Below are 18,482 nucleotides of genomic sequence, written 5' to 3'. Positions count from 1 at the left end.
GCCCCAAAGTTTCATGGAAAACTAGGGACTGTGGCTATAGCATCAGCAATTGTTCTACTTCCATAGTTGATCCCTATAACTCCTTACTAACTTTAAGACCTGCAAGCAATATGTGCCGTTAATAAACAATGAGTTCTCTTGTTTGCTCTTAGGCCTTTAAGATTGTTCCTTATAGTGTGGAGACCTTGGACAAGCTGCTGACAGAGTCACTGAAGAAGAACATTCCTGCAAGTGGTTTACATGTCTTTGGTATCAACCAGTTGGAAGAGGATGATATTGCTACAAGTAAGTCAAAGTCCAGGACCTTCTTCTACAGCTGCTCTGTCAAACCTCTCAGACTGTACAGCCCCAGTACTCTTGGATGATGGATGTACAAATAATACAGTTTTGTTTTCTAGAATATATCCCACATGTGTTCCTAAGTGAGAAGGGTCCTGAAAATGTATGCAGGTTCATTTTACCCTTGATTTCTGTTGGTATTTTGTAAAAAAAAGTATATATGTCTTTATAAAATAGGCCTGAAAGAGGTGCCTAGTTGGCCTCTCCACCTGGGCAACCTGTTATAAAGTTACCTTTTATGCAAGTACACACATATTTTATAAAGCGCACATGCAGATTGCAAATCCACCCCTTTTCCTAATAATACCTAACATTCTATTTGCTTTCTTAGCCACACTGAGCAGAGGGTTTTAACATACCATAAATAATGTCACCGACCAGGAAAGGGATCTAGGTGTCCTTTGTTGATGATATGTTGAAACCCTCTGCTCAGTGTGGTGGCAGCTAAGAAAGCAAATAGAATATTAGGTATTATTAGGAAAGGAATGGAAAACAAAAATGAGGATATTATAACTCCTTTGTATCGCTCCATGGTGTGACCACATCTCGAATATTGTGTGCAGTTCTGGTCACTGCATCTCAAACAAGATATGGTGGAATTAGAGAAGGTACAGTGAAGGGCGATGAAAGGGACGACTTCACAATGAGCAAAGGCTAAAGTGGCTAGGACTCTTCAACTTGGAGAAAAGACAGCTGAGGGGAGATATGATAAGGGTCTATAAAATAATGAATGGAATGGAACGGGTAGATGTGAATCGCTTGTTTACTCTTTCCAAAAATACTAGGACTAAGGGGCATGCAATGAAGCTACAAAGTAGTAAATTTAAAACAAATCAGAGAAAATATTTCTTCACTCATCATGTGATTAAACACTGGAATTTGGAATTTGTTGCCAGAGAATGTAGTAAAAAGCAGTTAGCTTAGCGGGGTTTTAAAAAGGTTTGGATAGCTTCCTAAAAGAAAAGTCCATAAGCCATTATTTTAAAATGGACTTGGGGAAAATCTACTGCTTATTTCTAGGATAAGCAGCACAAAATGTATTGTACTATTTTGGGATTTTGCCAGGTATTTGTGACCTGGATTGGCCTCTGTTGGAAACAGGATGCTAGACTTGATGGACCTTCAGTCTGTTCCATTATGGCAATACTTATGTACTTAACATCTACGCATTTAAATACATGTATTGGCATACTTAAATAAACGCATACAGCTGCACAATTTTACAAAGGCTCTTTATCCGCATCTTAAAGACGCTGAATATGCAGAAAAGCCTTTCTAAAATTATCTCCTCCATCTGGAAAAAAAAAAAGAGCAGAAACCAGAAACCTCTAGCCAGAAGACAACTCAGGTCAACTTACATAAAAATGTGTACTATGCAAACAAAATGAGATACAGACGTTTAAATATTTAAAAGGTATTGATATGCAAACTAATCTTTTTTAGAGACCCGCAAGCAGTAGAATTAGAATTAATGAGTTGAGGTTGCAGGGTGGGAAACTTGAGGGAGCTATGTCAGGAAATACTTTTTCAAAGAAAAGATAGCGGATGCGTGAAATGCCCTCCTGCAGGAGGTTGTGAAGGCAGATATAGTAGAATTGGAAAAGGTACAGCGAAGGGCGACGAAAATGATAGTGGGGATGGGACGACTTTCCTATGAAGAGAGGCTGAGAAGGCTAGGGCTTTTCAGCTTGGAGAAGAGACGGCTGAGGGGAGATATGATAGAAGTGTATAAAATAATGAGTGGAATGGATCGGGTGGATGTGAAGCGACTGTTCACGCTATCCAAAAATACTAGGACTAGAGGGCATGAGTTGAAGCTACAGTGTGGTAAATTTAAAACGAATCGGAGAAAATTTTTCTTCACCCAACGTGTAATTAGACTCTGGAATTCATTGCCGGAGAACGTGGTACGGGCGGTTAGCTTGACGGAGTTTAAAAAGGGGTTAGATAGATTCCTAAAGGACAAGTCCATAGACCGCTATTAAATGGACTGGAAAAATTCCTCATTTTTAGGTATAACTTGTCTGGAATGTTTTTACGTTTGGGGAGCGTGCCAGGTGCCCTTGACCTGGATTGGCCACTGTCGGTGACAGGATGCTGGGCTAGATGGACCTTTGGTCTTTCCCAGTATGGCACTACTTATGTACTTATGTAAACACAGAGGAACACTATATAGAAAAAGAATAGAATTTTTTTTGTTACATTTGTACCCCGCGCTTTCCCACTCATGGCAGGCTCAATGCGGCTTACATGGGGCAATGGAGGGTTAAGTGACTTGCCCAGAGTCACAAGGAGCTGCCTGTGCCTGAAGTGGGAATTGAACTCAGTTCCTCAGGACCAAAGTCCACCACCCTAACCACTAGGCCACTCAACAAAACTTAAATGACCTCATAACTGGAGTGAGATTTGGCGGCAGCTTCTGAGGTTCAGAAGTATGACCAGTGCCCGGCTGACTTCTACAGTCTGGGTCCCATAAATGGCAAAAACAGATCAGGATCAAGGGTGGAATGGGCTTTGGCAACTCCAGTAGTTGGGAGGTAGGGATCAGTGCTGGACAAACATCTATAGCAGGGCAAAATTGGCAGGGAGAGACAGAGATTAAGTATTCCCCTTACTTTTGTTAACTTAAGGACCCAAGTATGGCTTATCATCCACCATCTGGGTGTGCAGTAGAGCCCACTGGTGCTCTCACCCTACAGTCTGCTACTGTCATATCCAACTGCCAACAGTGCTGTCAGTGAGAGGTAGGTATGCACGCTACTACCCTCTGACTTTTGCCAGCTCTGCCTGCAGCTAGGCACACAACTGATTAAACAAATTGGGGGATCTGCCTGCTAAAAGCTGTCCTGCACAGTACTGGTAATTGAGAGATAGGATCAATCTTAGCGGAGATTGGGTGGCAACACCGGTAATTGGAGAGTAAAACTAGTGCTGGGCGGACTTCTATGGTCTGCACCCTGATCGTGGCTGAATAGATATGGATGAGCTGGAGTGTAAATTTTAAGGGGCTTTGACGTTAGCTTCAGAACTTTTAGTACAAGAACGGTGCTGGGCAGACTTTTACCGTCTGTGCTCTGAGAAAGGCAGGGACAAATGAAACTCAGGTGTACATATAAATGGGCAGACTGGATGGACCATTCGGGTCTTTATCTGACATCATTCACTATGTATATATGCAACAGCTTCTTAAACCTCACATTCTTAGCCACTGTAGAAGCTGGTCATCCAGGGCAGACATTTCCCCAGTGCATCATGTCCCTACCTTTGATTCTGCCTGCCACTTGCCCTGTGACAGTGCTGCTGAACACTATCCCACCTCTTCCATGGTGACAGATTTAAGGGAATTTTTACGCCCACCTTGATAGGTTGTCTATACAAACTACATCTTATGAACTCCAGAAGGAAGCTCTCTTTGGCACAGAGCAAGTACTGTGGCAAGCATTAGCAGTAAATTTGAGAGACTAAGATTATAGTCCACATACTGTACCTTGAGGAGTGAGGTTTATTATTGTCATAGTATGTACAAGACTAACCCATTTGAAGACATTACGCTCACATGACTTGCTTTGATGTGCATCGGGATTGCTGGCATGCCAACTCACTGGGAAAAGAGACTGGAGTCTTTGCTTAGGAAACAGATTTGGGGGGTTTTCCATAGCTTTTCTGCCACTGCTGTTTCCACTGCCTGATTAGTCCCTAGCCTTGGATCAGCACCCTCCCTTGCACTGAGCTGGAAAGGGTGCTTTTAGTGCAAATGATTTTGCATGCCATTTTGGTAAGATGGTCCTTCAGCTTCCCTCTACTAATGTGCTTTATGCAGTAATTGCATTCTGCATACATGGATCCTCATCTCTGAGGTTTTATAGGACTTCTACTTCCTTGGGGTGGGGGACTGCTGCTATTGCTACTGCTGCTGGACCAGGGGCAGAGGACAGAGGAGAGGATGAAAGGCAGGTACATTCTTCCTACTCTCTACAGTTTGCATTTATCTGTGGAATGCTCTTGATTCTGGCAGTACCCACATCACTTCCTACCTCCTCACCACTTAGCACACTAGCTAAAAGATGGTCAAGACCCCTTCAGCCATTCAACTTTCAATATCTGATGATTCTTATGCAAATCCTGCTCAAGAGATTCAGCAGATTCTGCATCTGCCAAATCCAGCAGAGAAATGCTGGACATTGGGGGGGGGGGAGGGGGGGAACAATGGAACAGTAGGTAAGGGAAGAGGAGATGATGTGTCCCAAGTTAGGTTTGCATGTGTGTGTGCTAACAGCACAGTAAGTATTTTTATGTAATTTTTTAGAGGGTGTGTCAGGGGAGAGTGGGTATTCCTGTGCTAACCTTCCGAAAGCTACTGAAAACTTACCTCTTCAAACAAGCCTACCCAAACAACCCAACTTAATTCTCGAACCTAATCCACACCACTAACACTATCATACTCCAATCCTCTCCCCCACATCTCTTCCTATTGTCCTACTCTATATAATCTGGCTTATCTCTGTGATACTGTACCATACTTTGTGTTATCTTTGTGATACTTTGTACCATACTTTGTAAGCCACACTGAACCTGCTATCGAGCGGGAAAGAGTGGGGTATAAATGCTATAAGTGCATGTACATTACTGTGTGCTAACTGGTTAGTGTACAGATAACACGGGAGCCCTTACTGCATGGTCATTAATGAAATAAATAGAAAATTGGGGAGGTTTATGGCTAAAGTAAATATTGTCTTACAGTTTATAGTTCATTAAAACTTGATATACCGCTGTTGTAACAGCTTGATCACAGCGGTGTACAATAAAGTACAATAAAAGCAACCTGAAAAAGAATGCCAGAAATCAATAGGACAGTCACAAACACACCAAGAAAAGTAGCACTGAGGTGCCAGGATTCATGCTCACAGAATACCCACACTTCAGATATAGACTACGACCGGATAATGGCCGAAGGCCAAACAGTAAAATTGAGTTTTAAGGAGGGTCTTAAATTTGTCAAAAGAGGCCTTCCCTCTAATGTTGGGAGGTAGGCCATTCCAAAGATGGGGTGCCAAAAAAAAAAAGAGAATTCAGAAGACCGAGTGGATTTGTAGTGAACCATTTGAGGGGATGGAAGAACAAGGAAATTGGAGTCAAGAGATCTGAGTGCAAGGTACGGGGTATAAGGAATAGTTAAAGATGCTAGGTAAGAAGGAGAATCTGTATGAAGAGCTTGATGGATCAAGCAGAGCATTTTGAACTGAGGGCAATATAAAATTAAAAGCCAACGAAGGGACGCCAGTAGAGGTGTACCATGGTTAGACTTACGTGCTCTAAGAAGAAGGGGAGCTGCAGAATTCTGAAGGGTTTGGAGGTGACGATGAAGAGAGCCAAAAATACCTGAATACACTACATTACAGTAGTCTAAATATGAAACCAGAAATGCATGTATTAAAATACGGAGAGAAGGGGTATCTGCAAATGGAGTGAAGTTTACATAGAGTCAAAAATCCTTGTTTAATAACATTAGCACGTGGAAATTACTCATGTAAGGGCACACTTAGGCCAATTATTTCCACAGCCTAGTAAAAGGCCATCTAAATTATTTGCTTCGATTTAGGATACCCATTTATGTGGTCCTACTGAAGCCAATAAAGATAACTGAATAGTGCTGAATATCAGTTCTATGCAGAATCTGGTAAACCTGCTCCTAGAACACATCCGATCAGTCCCATACTTAACATCATAACTTTTGACTGGGCATCAAAATGTCTGGCCAACAGTTATGTGGTTATTTCTAGTACTCAAAGGCTGCCAACGGGTAAAGTTTTCAGGATATCCCTAATGAATGAGCAAGAGAGAGATCTATATGCCTACCATCTTCACCATATGCAAATTTGTGCCAGCAGCTCAAGTGTTTTTAAAACGGGCAGGCAATCATGTCTGATATGATGCTTGAGATCAGCAGTCAGAAAATGCCATCCTGCCCGTTTTAAAAATGCTTGTAATACTGTACCTTAAAAATGAGCAAGCAGTACCCAGAGATTTCTGGGGAGGGGGTTCCACTCCCCAAATTTTGGCATCTAGATAATGACCTCTGTGCCTAGTGGGAAGACAGACTTAGTTTATTATTCTCCTTTATCTAAAGTCCAGGGTGTGACTGTGCCTCTGCTGAATATGAAAAGGAGGGAATTAGAAGCTGTATGTTGTTTTTCTATCCATTTCTGCACATTTAATAGCCGGCAATTATTTTATTGAAAAAATGTGTATCCCGTACAATGTACAATTCTAGGCGGCTTATATATTAACATTCCCAAGGAAATTAACAACTTAAAACACTGAACATTTTAACACTTAAAAAAAGAATCTTTCATAATAAAAATAAAATTCAAAATCATCCAAAAGCCTGCTGAAAAAAAGGCTTTTAATTGTTTCCTAAAGGAGAGCACTGGTTGAACTTGTTGCAAATCTTGTGGTAACAAGTTCGCCAATTTTGGAGCTGCCACCATAAATATTATCTCTCTGTACACCTCTAATCTCGCCTATCTGAATGATGGAATTTCGAGTAAACTCTGTGATCTCAGAAAACAAGTAGGAGTGTAAATCTTCAGAGCAGCGGAAAGACACAAAGGAAATTCATCCTTCAATATTTTGAATATCAGTGTAAAAATTTTAAAACAAGTACGTCAAATGACAGGTGGCCAGTGTAGTTGTGTTAATATGGGTGTTATGTGGTTGTAACATGAACCCCCTGAGATCAAATGGCCCCATCGTGCGGCCTGTATCTGGTCCATTGTGGTCTCCTATGCAGGTATCGGCTAAGCGTCACCTTTAATTTTCAAAAGGTAGCTTTATCACATGTAGAGTTACCATATGGCTCCAGAAAAAGGAGGACGGATTGAGCCAGCCGGGTTTTACTTCCATTGCTTAAAGCAATGGAAGTAAAACCCGGCTGGCTCAATTACTTCCATTGAAAGCAATTGCTTTCCATTGAAAGCAATGGAAGTAAAACCCGGCTGGCTCAATCCGTCCTCCTTTTTCTGGAGTCATATGGTAACCCTAAATTCACATGAGTATTGCAGTGTTTTTGGAAAAGAGGGTGCTCTTGCTTTCTTTTGTCCTAGAGCCGTAGTAACTGGGATTGAAGCTTTCAGAAAAGAGATATTCTCTTTTTGAATCCAAAAATTCAGATTTTCCCAATTTAATAGCAGGAATGAAGCAAATAAGGAAAAAAAAGGTCCTTCATTATTGTCATGATCTACTTCAAGTGGAGGCCACTTTGTCAATGCTGAATAGTGTTGGTTGAAGATGTTTATATATTTTTTTTACCTTCTACAGTTATATGCTTTCTTAGCTAATAGGTTTTTAAAAGTTCTTTCTGATTTTACCATTTGTACTCACAGCTCTAAATGCTTATCTGATATATAATGGTTTTTAATAGAATCTTAACTGTAGGCTTCCATGTGTCTTGTGATCTCTCTGATGCTGTAAGTAGTGCTTAATGAAAGATACATATATCAAGCCAGATCAGGGGTGGAGTCCTGAGCTTAATTTAATTGTTTGTAGACAGAGAATTTCTGGAAATTGTACAAACAGATTAGCTACGGATTAGAGCTGCATACTCAGCAGCTAATGATTCCTATCAGCTAGAACACTGACTCAGTGTGGGTTCAGAGTGCCCTGTGATACCATGCTGGGAGATTTGTTCATTGCTGGCTTTGAAGAAAGAGTACCCCCTAACCTGAAATATGTGAAGGAACTGGTTCTGAGGGAAGAAAGGTTTAGAAAGGGCCCTGCTTAAATTGTAGGTTGAACTTCTAACAGAGACATTCGAGTAGTGGAGAAGACAGAGCAAAGTGTGAGAAACAGCCAATTGCTAAAGTCCTACTTGAATCATGATTTGCATAAATTGCAGATCATGCAGTTTAAGCCTTATGGATCATAGACTCCTCCTTGCTTAGCCACCTACATACTTTGTGCTGCACTCTGTAGTTTTGGAAAACCTCTCTTTGATGTTGTGACAGGCTGATCCTTCCTAGTATGCAAAGTGGTAAGGACTGGAGTCCAGAGTGGTATAGCCATAGGTATCAATCCCTGCAGTTACTATTTTCCCTGAATTCCCTTACAGGCTTTCACTAGTTAGTTAATTACTGATTTCATGCTAAAGATGGGTGGGATATGGTAAACTGTTGATGCAGTTCAGAATGGTTAGCTATGGTATGCTAATAGAAGTCTTGTGGAATTGGGGGTGTTTTAGTGTTTGTGGGTTATGAGTTAATAGGGTGTGAGGTGCTCTGGTTACTGTCAGTAGACTCAGTTCATCTGAGTTTTTGCAGCATTCCTCTTGAACAGCTCCACCAATTAGGGCCTGTTCCACCTTGAAACCTTGATCTCATACAAAACAAAAAGGTGTAGAACCACTCTGGAATTTCCTCATTTCTCCCAGTAAGCAAACAGTCCTCTTTCTTCAGTCTCCCTGTAGAGACTTAGCTCTGTTCCTTTTTTCCCCTTTTCTAGGGCCTTTGACCACCCCTTTCAGTCTACACCCTCTTTAGTTGATCAGGTGACTAGCTTCACTCCTTTTCCTTCTGCTGAGCTTTTAATCATGTTTTGTCTACCTCCCTCTCCTAGCTGAGTTATTTTTGCAGTTCTGGTATTGATGCTCTGGATTTCTTTTTTTTTTTTTTTTTCTTCCTTGTCCTGATTCTGGAGTGACGGGATGTATACCCCATCGCATAGGGTTAGAGATGTTGCAAGATTGACACTGTCAAAATCTTTATAGTATTTTGGGTTTGGCAGGCTTGTGATAGTTAATGAAGCTGATGTAAGGATAGCAGGGTTGCAGGATTAAGCAGTATTCTGAGGTCTTGGGATTGACAATGTTGCAGAGTTTGGGCGGGTTACAAGAGTGGTAGTATTTTTTGATGGGCAGGTTAGTAGAGTTGAAGATGTTAACAAAGTGGCCCTTTACCAAGCTGAGGTAAAAAGGGACCTGTGCTAGTGGCAGGAACCATTTTTATGGTGTGCTGAGGCCCTTTTTACCGCAACAGGTAAAAAAGGCTGAAAATAGCCATGGCCATGCAGTAAGATTGCTCTTACTGCATGGCCATGCAAGGGAGAGCACTTACTGCCACTCACTGAGGTGGTGGTAAGGGCTCCCACACTGGCGGTAACTGGGGTAGCACTCTGCGCTGCCCGATTACCACCGGGTTAGCGTCTTGCTAAAAAATACATCCCTATTTTCCCCAGCACAGGAAATGGTACACACTGGGGCTGGAACTACTGACAGCGTCCACATTGGGCCAGTGGTAGCTCCAGATTAGCATACGGTATGTTCATGTTGGGCGTACTGCCGCTTTGTAAAAGGGCCCCAAAGATTTTTGTGCTATAGTGTTACATATGCTCTTTGTGAAATTGCTACATCTCCTGATAAATCTCTTTTGCCATTTCCTCAGACCAACGAGATGAGGAACTGCCCACACTACTACACTTTTCAGCCCGGTATGGATTGAAGAACCTGACTGCACTGCTGCTGACATGCCCAGGAGCCCTGCAGGCCTATAGTGTGGCCAACAAGCATGGGGATTTCCCCAACAACATTGCTGAGAAATATGGCTACAGAGACCTAAGGCAGTTTATCGATGAGTATGTGGTAAGAGGATCTGCTGTTTTGCAAATTTCCAACACAAAACACACCTATTTGGGGTACATTTTCAAAGGTGTAGGGATTGATTTTAAAGCCCATAGCTGAGCACCTCACTTTGATGACCAGATTTTGGGTGCCTGAGTTAAACTGATTTTCAGCCAAGTCTATGTGGCTGGATTTTCAACTGAAAATTGTCTTAAATCTGTCCAAAATCTGGGTGACCAAGAGGGGCATTTTCGAAAGAAACGTCCAAGTTGCGATTTGGACGTCTTTGCAAAACGTCCAAATAGAGGGGCGGGGAAACCTGTATTTTCAAAAAAAGATAGACGTCCATCTTTCGTTTCGAAAATACCGCCAGAGACATCCAAATCCTTAAATTTGGACGTCCTTGGATTTGGACATTTCTGACTTTCGGCAATTTTCGAAACCAAAGACGTCCATGTCAAAATCATCCAAATGCAAGCCATTTGGATATGGGAGGAGCCAGAATTTTGTAGTGCACTGGGTCCCCCTGACATGCCAGGACACCAACCGGGCACCCTAGGGGGCACTGCAGTGGACTTCATAAATTGCCAGGAACAAAGCTCCCTTACCTTGTGTGCTGAGCCCCCCAAAACCCACTACCCCCAACTGTACACCACTACCATAGCCCTTACGGGTGAAGGGGGCACCTATATGTGGGTACAGTGGGTTTGTGGTGGATTTTGGAGAACTCACTGTTTCCTCCACAAATGTAACAGGTAGAGGGGTATGGGCCTGGGTCCGCCTGTCTGAAGTGCACTGCAGTACCCACTAAAACTGCTCCCGGGATCTGTATGCGCTGTCATGGACCTGAGCATGACATCTGAGGCTGGCACAAAATATTTTTAAAGATGTTTTTTAATGATGGGAGGGGGTTAGTGACCACTGGGGGAGTAACAGGAGGTCATCCCCGATTCCCTCCGGTGGTCATCTGGTCATTTAGGACAGCTTTTTGTGCCTTATTCGTAAAAAAAACACGTCCAGGTGAAAACGTCCAAGTGTTCATCAGGGACGTCCTTGTTTTTTTCGATTATGGATCAAAGACGTCCAAGTGTGAGGCACGCCCAAGTCCCGCCTTTGCTATGCCTCTGATATGCCCCCTTGAAATCCGGACGTCTTTGCAATGGACTGGAGTTGGAGACGTCCAAAATCGGGTTTCGATTATACCGAGTTGGACGTCTCTGGGAGAAGGACGTCCATCTTCCGTTTTATGTCGAAAGATGGACGTCCTTCTCTTTCGAAAGTGAGCCCGTAAATCTGGGTTCTTAAATTAAGTTTGTAGCATACTATGCCATACTTTGTATTGTTTGAATATTTTTACTGCTGCAATTGTCAATTGCTTATGTTTGACTTATTCTTGCTGTACACCGCCTTGACTGAATTCCTTCAAAATGTCAGTAAATAAATCCTAATAAATAAATAATAAATTAGGATTCTAGTGTTGAAACTAGGTACCCAACTTTCCAAACCTGACCAAACCCCACTTGTGAACGATTCACATTTAGGGGGGATGTTATCAACGTGGGTTACCATAATGGTAACTCTTGCTATTTTAACATAGGTCTCATTTTATACAATGAGACTTTGAAGGGGAGTTATCAACATGGGCTTCTGTTAATATATGATATTTTACTGTGAACCCAGTTATTAGTAACTAAGGGCCCTGTTTACTAATGTGCGTGCTAACCATGTAGGCACCTAGAGGGATATTGTAGGCACGTACATGGTTAATGCACGTACATGGTTAACGCACGTTAAAAATGTTAATGTACCTATAAAACTGCTTAATAAACAGGGCCCTAAGTTTCATTGCATAAAATGGGACCTTGGCTAAATTAGCACGTTAGTAGTAAAACAGCACATCTTAACAGAAGCCCACATTGACAACTTCCCCCCCCCCCCCCCCCCCACCTTAGAGTTGTAAAATGTATCCGTCTAGTGGAATTAAGAAGTTTAAAAATAGCTACAGGGCTCTGATCAGTTTTTGAAGGGGCCATTTTAACTGCCTAACTCACTGGCAGCAAAATGGGCATAATTCAATAAAGAGAGCACCAACATTTAGGCCCAAGAATGTGTGTGAAAGTGACCACGCCGCCAGCTACATGGTATTTTATAAAAGGGTGCCTCAATGCAAAGGTATGTAGTTTGGAGTTAGGTACACCAGAGGACAGGATACATAGTGACATATGTAAATTATAGAATGCTAGAACTTATTTGTGTTTTTTTATCAGTCTAGGGAGGGAATGAGCATTTAAATCAGCTCTATGGCTGGCATTAGTGGTCTTGCCTAAATTATGCATGCATGTTTGCATGCTACACTAGTATTCTTTGAAGGAAAACAAGCGTCTACTTTCGTTTGCAGAACAGGCTCCAGATAGGTGCCTTCATGTTGTCTAAAATGACATTTATAGATTTGCCTTTTTACATGCTCTGACATACCTAAGGGGCCCTTTTACTAAAGAGTTGCCGCATGGCAACCCAGAACTACTGCAGGCCCAGTGCAGGTGCTGGTGGTGGTTCCACCCCCAGCATATGCCATTTCCAGCGCTGGGCAGAAATATTGAACAAGGGGGCAGTGGCGATCCTAGGTCAGCTGCCACCCGGGGCGGATCGCCGCTGCGCACCCCCCCCCCCCCGGGGGCAGTGGCATCCTTTCCCCCAGGGTGCAGCATGACACCCCCCCTGGCGCAATGACACCCCCCTCCCCAGCATATCAAGCCCCCCCCCTCCCAGGTGCATTCTTGGCTGCTGAAAGGTACAGAGCAGCCGCGCGCCTGTTGGCTCCACTGGCTCCCTCTGCCCCGGAACAGGAAGTAACCTGTTCCGGGGCAGAGGGAACAGGGAACCAGCGGAGCCGACAGGCACGCGGCTGCTCTCTGCACCCTCCAGCAGTGTGCACCTGGGGCGGACCGCCGCCACCACCCGCCCTTCCTACGCCACTGCAAGGGGGTTACCCAGCGGTAATTGGGCAGTGTCGCGCACTGCCTGATTACTGCTGGGTTAGCGCAGGTCGGGATCCCTTAAGTGCTCGCCCCCCAAAATGGATTGTACACAGTCAAGCTCAGCCAGTTAAGTTAAGCTGGACCTTTATTTTCTTTTGATTGTTTGGCAGTGGTTATACAGTTATAATTTTTTCTTTGATTTCTGTTTTTCTCAAATTGATGCATGATGCAAATTAAATTTATATAAAAAAATTGTTTCCAAACCAAAACCCCCCAAAAAGGTATTGAGTATTTTGCACAATCTCTGTGGTTGGTCGGGTGTTTTTGACCAATGATTACAAAGAGCAGATATGTGACCAGGATGGTCTTATTGCTATAGGCTTGCAACAGCAGATCATGAGGTCTTTCCTTTTTCCGTTTTTGTTTGAGTGGTGTTAGACACATTCGTAGTCTTTACTCACTTGTTTCGTATTACCATTGAGGTTGATTTTGAGCGAGTTTTCCCCTTTTTCATCGTGCATAGCAAGTGCAAGTTTACTGCATGGCCATTTCATTTTTGGCTATTTTCACCCTCCTGCAGTAAAAGGGGCCCTGGTGCACAGCAAAAATGGCCACCACCGCCACCACTAGCGCAGGGCCCCTTTTAATGCAGCTTAGTAAAAGGACCCCTAAGTAAAAGGACAGCCTGTTTCTTCATAGGAAACTAATATAAAGAAACAAACAGGCATTCCAAGTGCAAGAGGAGCTGGAGCACATGAAAAATGTGAGCTAGGAGATGTGGAAGTTAATTTTATAACGGGTCATCTAGGCTGGAAGGCCAAATAGGTGCCGCTTTTTAGTCTAGTACAACAATAGCATCACAAAAGCTGCAGAAATTGTGACTATTCCACTGTCTTTTTATTTGGCCTTCTCTTCCATGTCAGTGGTGGTCTGTGTTCTGTGCTGTTGCCTCTTTATTTGATCTGCCCTTCTACAGCAGCCTCAGCTTGGAATCTATGCCATTGCTACTTCATCTGGCCTGCTCTGCCCAATGTAGCACTTAGGATTCATGCCACCACCACTTATCTGGTCTGCTTTTCCCAGCACCACCAGATTAAGGTCCAAACCAATACCACTTTTCGCCAACCAGTTAAAACTCTGCTGCTGCTGCCTCTTCTTCTTCTTCTTTAGAAGTGGGCCTGAAGTCCATGCCTGCCACACTGGTGAGGCTTTTGGCTCCTACTCTCGTACTGTGTGCAGTTATTCTTTATCTACTCTTGATTACTGTAATACTATTTATTTTGGTGTACCTGTGAAAGTGGCAAAGTCTTTGCATTTGGTACAAAATGATGCCCCTAGTTAATTACGAGTTGCTCAAGTCTGATCATATTTATAATATTTGCATTGGTTACCAATTGCTGCACATATTAAATTTAAAATGTTTGTGTTATTTTAAAGCGCAGCATGGTTATTCTCCAAAATATTTGCAGAATGGTTTAACCTTGGATACTTCCTTATAAAATGTTTGCATTCTTTGCAATGGGAATTATAAGTTATTCCATCTTTGCAAGGTATGAGAAAGAAGGGAACCAAAAAGTGTGTATTTAAAGTTGCTTTCCCTGTTTCTTTACATTTGGAAACTTAAAATTATGTAGAAGTGTAAAAGCTTACTTATTTTCTTAGGCTGCAGCTCTGTTTTTAGATGATTATTTTATTAATGTATTTTTATGTATGTAAATTTATTTTATATCTTTGCGTGTTTGTTTTTTGTATGATTGTATATGGTTTTCTTTCTTATTTGCTTAGAAATCCTATGATGAGTGGGCTATAAAATAAATAAACTTATCCCAAAAAAATAAATTCATAGGAAAATGGAAGACTTTCCAAGCTAATATCCCAAGATACTATTTCTAGCAGTTTGGAAAGGAGGAATCCATCATTAAGTGGTGGCTAACACAATAATCGGTTATCTTGCCCCAAACAGTAATAGTCCTTTTCTTGTCTACCAATTCCTTGCTGCCTAGAGAGGAGAGTTTCTTCTAGCCTGTGTCTGTGTTTGCTTTGGCAGGAGACAGCTGATCTGCTGAAGATCCATATCCAAGAGGAACTGATGCAAGGGGAGGATGATGATACGAACTATATATCAATGGCTAATCTCTCCACAGATCTACTGATGAAGTGCTCACTCAACCCTGGCTGTGAGGAAGACATCTATGAGTACATGGTCAACATAGTTCCCCCTGACACAACAGAGGAACTCTGTATGTATTTCATAATCTTATTAGCATCCCATTTCCATTAAAGTTTGTGTAGTATTTTTATATACCACATCACCAGTTAGATCTGCCCAACAGGGTGCACAGCATTTTCATCCAAAATCTTAGTATGAACATTGCCACCCTCTGCAAAATGTCAATTCATGTAAGCACATTCTACTCATTCCCTAATTCACAACTATCCACTGAAACGTTTTACTGTCAGTATGCTCTGCCAACCACTGTCACTCTAACACAGCCACCATCATATAGTATCTACATTTTCTTCCATGTATCAGCATAGGTAGGACTATAAAGGTGAGCGGGAGGGGCAGACAAAATGACTGAAATGCAAGCAGGTGCTGGCAGAGAATGAAAAGCCAAGAAGAGCACAGCTCTGTTATCAACCAGGTTAGAGAAGAAAGACGAAAGACTGAAGAGTAAAGGGAATAGATATGGAGATCAGGGTGGAGGTAGGGCGGACATATGACTGTCTCAGGTACTAAAATTCCTAGTTACAATTTTATCCATTTGTCTCTCCCTTCTGCCTCTACCTTCTTCATGTCCCTGGATTCTTCCTATCTGTGTCCACTATGGTGTACCTTGGCACCATGCCTATACACCTCTACCTTCTCACTTGAGCACATCCCCTCTGGGCTGCCATCATTTCTACATATCTGAGCACCTGTCCTGTGCATGTCCAACTTTTCTGCCATACAGGGGCAGACTGACCATTTGGGCAACTGAGCAGTACCTGAGGGCTCAGAGGTTCTAGGGGGCCCAGAGGCTCTGCCCGGATACCCGGCATGCCACTGGTGATCTAGTGGCCTCAGCGAGGTGGAGCATGTTCTTTCCTGCCCGGCCCGCTGGGCTGCTGCTATTCCTCCCCTTCCCTGCCCGGCACCACCATATTTAAAAATGCTAGCGTAGACTGTCGAGACCCGTGAGACTACCGCGGGAAGTGTTGGCTGCCATTTTGAAAACACGGTGGCACCAGCAGGCAGGGAAATAGCGGCAGCGCAGTGGGCAGGAAAGAACATGCCCCCCCCCCACAGAGACCAACAGACTACCAGGACTGCCAGGTAGCACTGGGGCACCAGGGGCATCAGCTGGGCAGGGGGTCCAGACCACCCTCAGTGCCCAGGGGCCCAGACCACGCTCAGTCTGCCCCTGCTGCCATATCTCAAACTCTACCTCCATTCCCATTCCCCTGTGTACGTCTGTCTTCATTCACATACTGCCAAATTGTATGGATCTATTCCATAGCACGCTGTGCCTTTCCACATTTATTTACTTTTTTAATGCCCACTACTCACTGCATGATCAAACCCCAGACCTGATAATATGTAGAGCATTTATGATCAGAACCAGTTCAAGAATATTGGACCCCAAGGCAAACCTTTAGCCTTCTCCTCCCCTGCCCCCCCCCCCAGAATGTGATAGTTAATCTCTAAAGTCATGATCATCCCAATACCACCCCACCCACAACAGTCCTGTCAAAATGCATAATTGCACACCGTGAGGGGCATTTTCGATATGACATCCAAATGCGATTTTGGGTGTTTTGCAAAATAAAAGTCCAACGATCCAGTGCCAAGCATAGGCATTTTCAAACCAGAAAAATAGCTATCTTTTTGGTTGAAAATCTCCCTATTTTAGACATTTTTGTGTTCAGTGCATCTTTAAGGGCCATGTTCAAACAAAAAACATCCAAGGGAAAAACACACCGAAACAAGCGGGTGAGCCCTCCAGGAATAGCAAAAAATATACAGTAACCAACTGTATACCACTATAATAGCTCTTATGCCTGCAGGTGTCACCTTTATGTGGGTTCAGTAGATATTTTGTGATTTTTAGGGCACTCACACTCTACCACAAGTGTATCAGTTAGAGTGGGATATAGGCCTGGGTCCCCTTCTTTACAGTCCACTGCACCAACCTGCTTGCTGTTCTATTATATCTGCACCTATCATAGAGCTTGGCATGTACTGGTCACTTTCACCTCTTAGGTGGGGCGGTGGGGGGGGGGGGGTCACTGGCCACTGGGGGATTAAGGGGAGGTTCATGCCTTTATTCCTCCAGTGGTCATCTGATCAGTTTGGGCATCTTTTTGGCACTTAGTCGTTACTGAAACAGGTCTAGTAAAAATCATCCTATTTTTTGCCCTAGTCATTTTTACAATGTTCCATTATCATAGAAAAACATTCAAATTGTAAACCCGCACTAGTCCCGCCCATAACATGCCTCCAACACGCCCCCTTAAGAGTTAGACAAACTGCATAGAAAAACATCTTTAAAATTAGTTTTGAAAATAGCAATTTGGATGTTTTTGTGAAAAAAAAACATCTGCCACTTTGTGTCATTTTTTTTGGACATTTTTCTGTTTTGAAAATGAGACCCCATACTTTGTTTTGTATATGTGTGTGTGTGTGTACTCACTCTCCCTGCAAGTAAAAGGACCTGCTAATGGCTCCTTGAGTTTGTGTGATGTCAAGATTTATTGTTTTGCTTTGACTGCTGTTGGTGTTCTTTGCTGCTACCCTGGGCAACTGCCTGGTGTTGCCTAATAGTGGGCTGGCCCTGTTCATGGTTGTACTAATATTATAGTTTGTTTTTCTGAATTGTTTTTAACGCCATTAAAATACAATTATGTTAACATTCACTCTTAAAAACCAACATCTGCACTTTCAGTGAAGTATTGATGAAAAGGCTAAGATTGGAACTAAGGCACTGCATGAGAAGGTACTTGGTCAAAAAAACACACATTCATTGACAAAGTGAGATTTGGAACTGAGGTACAAAGCAACACTTTCCTTTCTATTGTCTAGGTTTTACATTAGTAGTGAACAGGGCAGCAGAGCACATTTTAGTTTAGGGGGGCCACGCTCTCCCCAATCCATCCACTCCTAACCCTGTTCCTCTGCTCCTCTATTTATCCCTCTGCGCCTCCATCTTCACCTTTCCCTGCATATGCCCTTGCTTCTCCCACCTCCCATTCTCTGCCTTTTCCTTCTACCACCACAGTCCCTGCATTAGGCCCCAGCCCCCTTCTCTGATCCCCAGACCATGTCTCCCATCTGAACCCTTGTCAGCCTTCTTCCAGGCCCAGCATTAGATCCCTTCTCGAACCCCTTTCCACAGTCCCTGTGTTATCTCTGAGCTCCCTTCTCTCTATCCCAACATGAGTTCCTTCTCCCAGCCCTTGCATAAGTCCCCTTCTGCCACCCCTACCATCAGCAAGCATAAGCCCCTTTTGCCATCTCAAATCAGCTCCCAATCCCCAACCTCCTTCTCCCTGCCTCAGTCCCTACATCAGACTCA

At 43.1% G+C, this 18,482-nt stretch overlaps 1 protein-coding gene across 3 annotated transcripts in view; it reads left to right on the top strand.

The window, feature by feature from the left end:
- PIK3AP1 (phosphoinositide-3-kinase adaptor protein 1) overlaps positions 1-18,482 on the top strand; it is a 228,723-nt gene that overhangs the window by 114,854 nt on the left and 95,387 nt on the right. For all 3 annotated transcript variants that reach the window (XM_030203478.1, XM_030203476.1, XM_030203475.1), the window contains exons 6-8: positions 153-285; positions 9,774-9,970; positions 14,975-15,167. In XM_030203478.1, coding sequence (XP_030059338.1) covers positions 153-285; positions 9,774-9,970; positions 14,975-15,167 — 523 coding nt within the window. The remainder of the gene's footprint in view (positions 1-152; positions 286-9,773; positions 9,971-14,974; positions 15,168-18,482) is intronic.

This window comes from Microcaecilia unicolor, chromosome 5 (genome assembly GCF_901765095.1).
Source record: "Microcaecilia unicolor chromosome 5, aMicUni1.1, whole genome shotgun sequence".
Lineage (NCBI taxonomy): Eukaryota > Metazoa > Chordata > Amphibia > Gymnophiona > Siphonopidae > Microcaecilia > Microcaecilia unicolor.
This window is presented reverse-complemented; position numbering and strand designations above follow the sequence as displayed.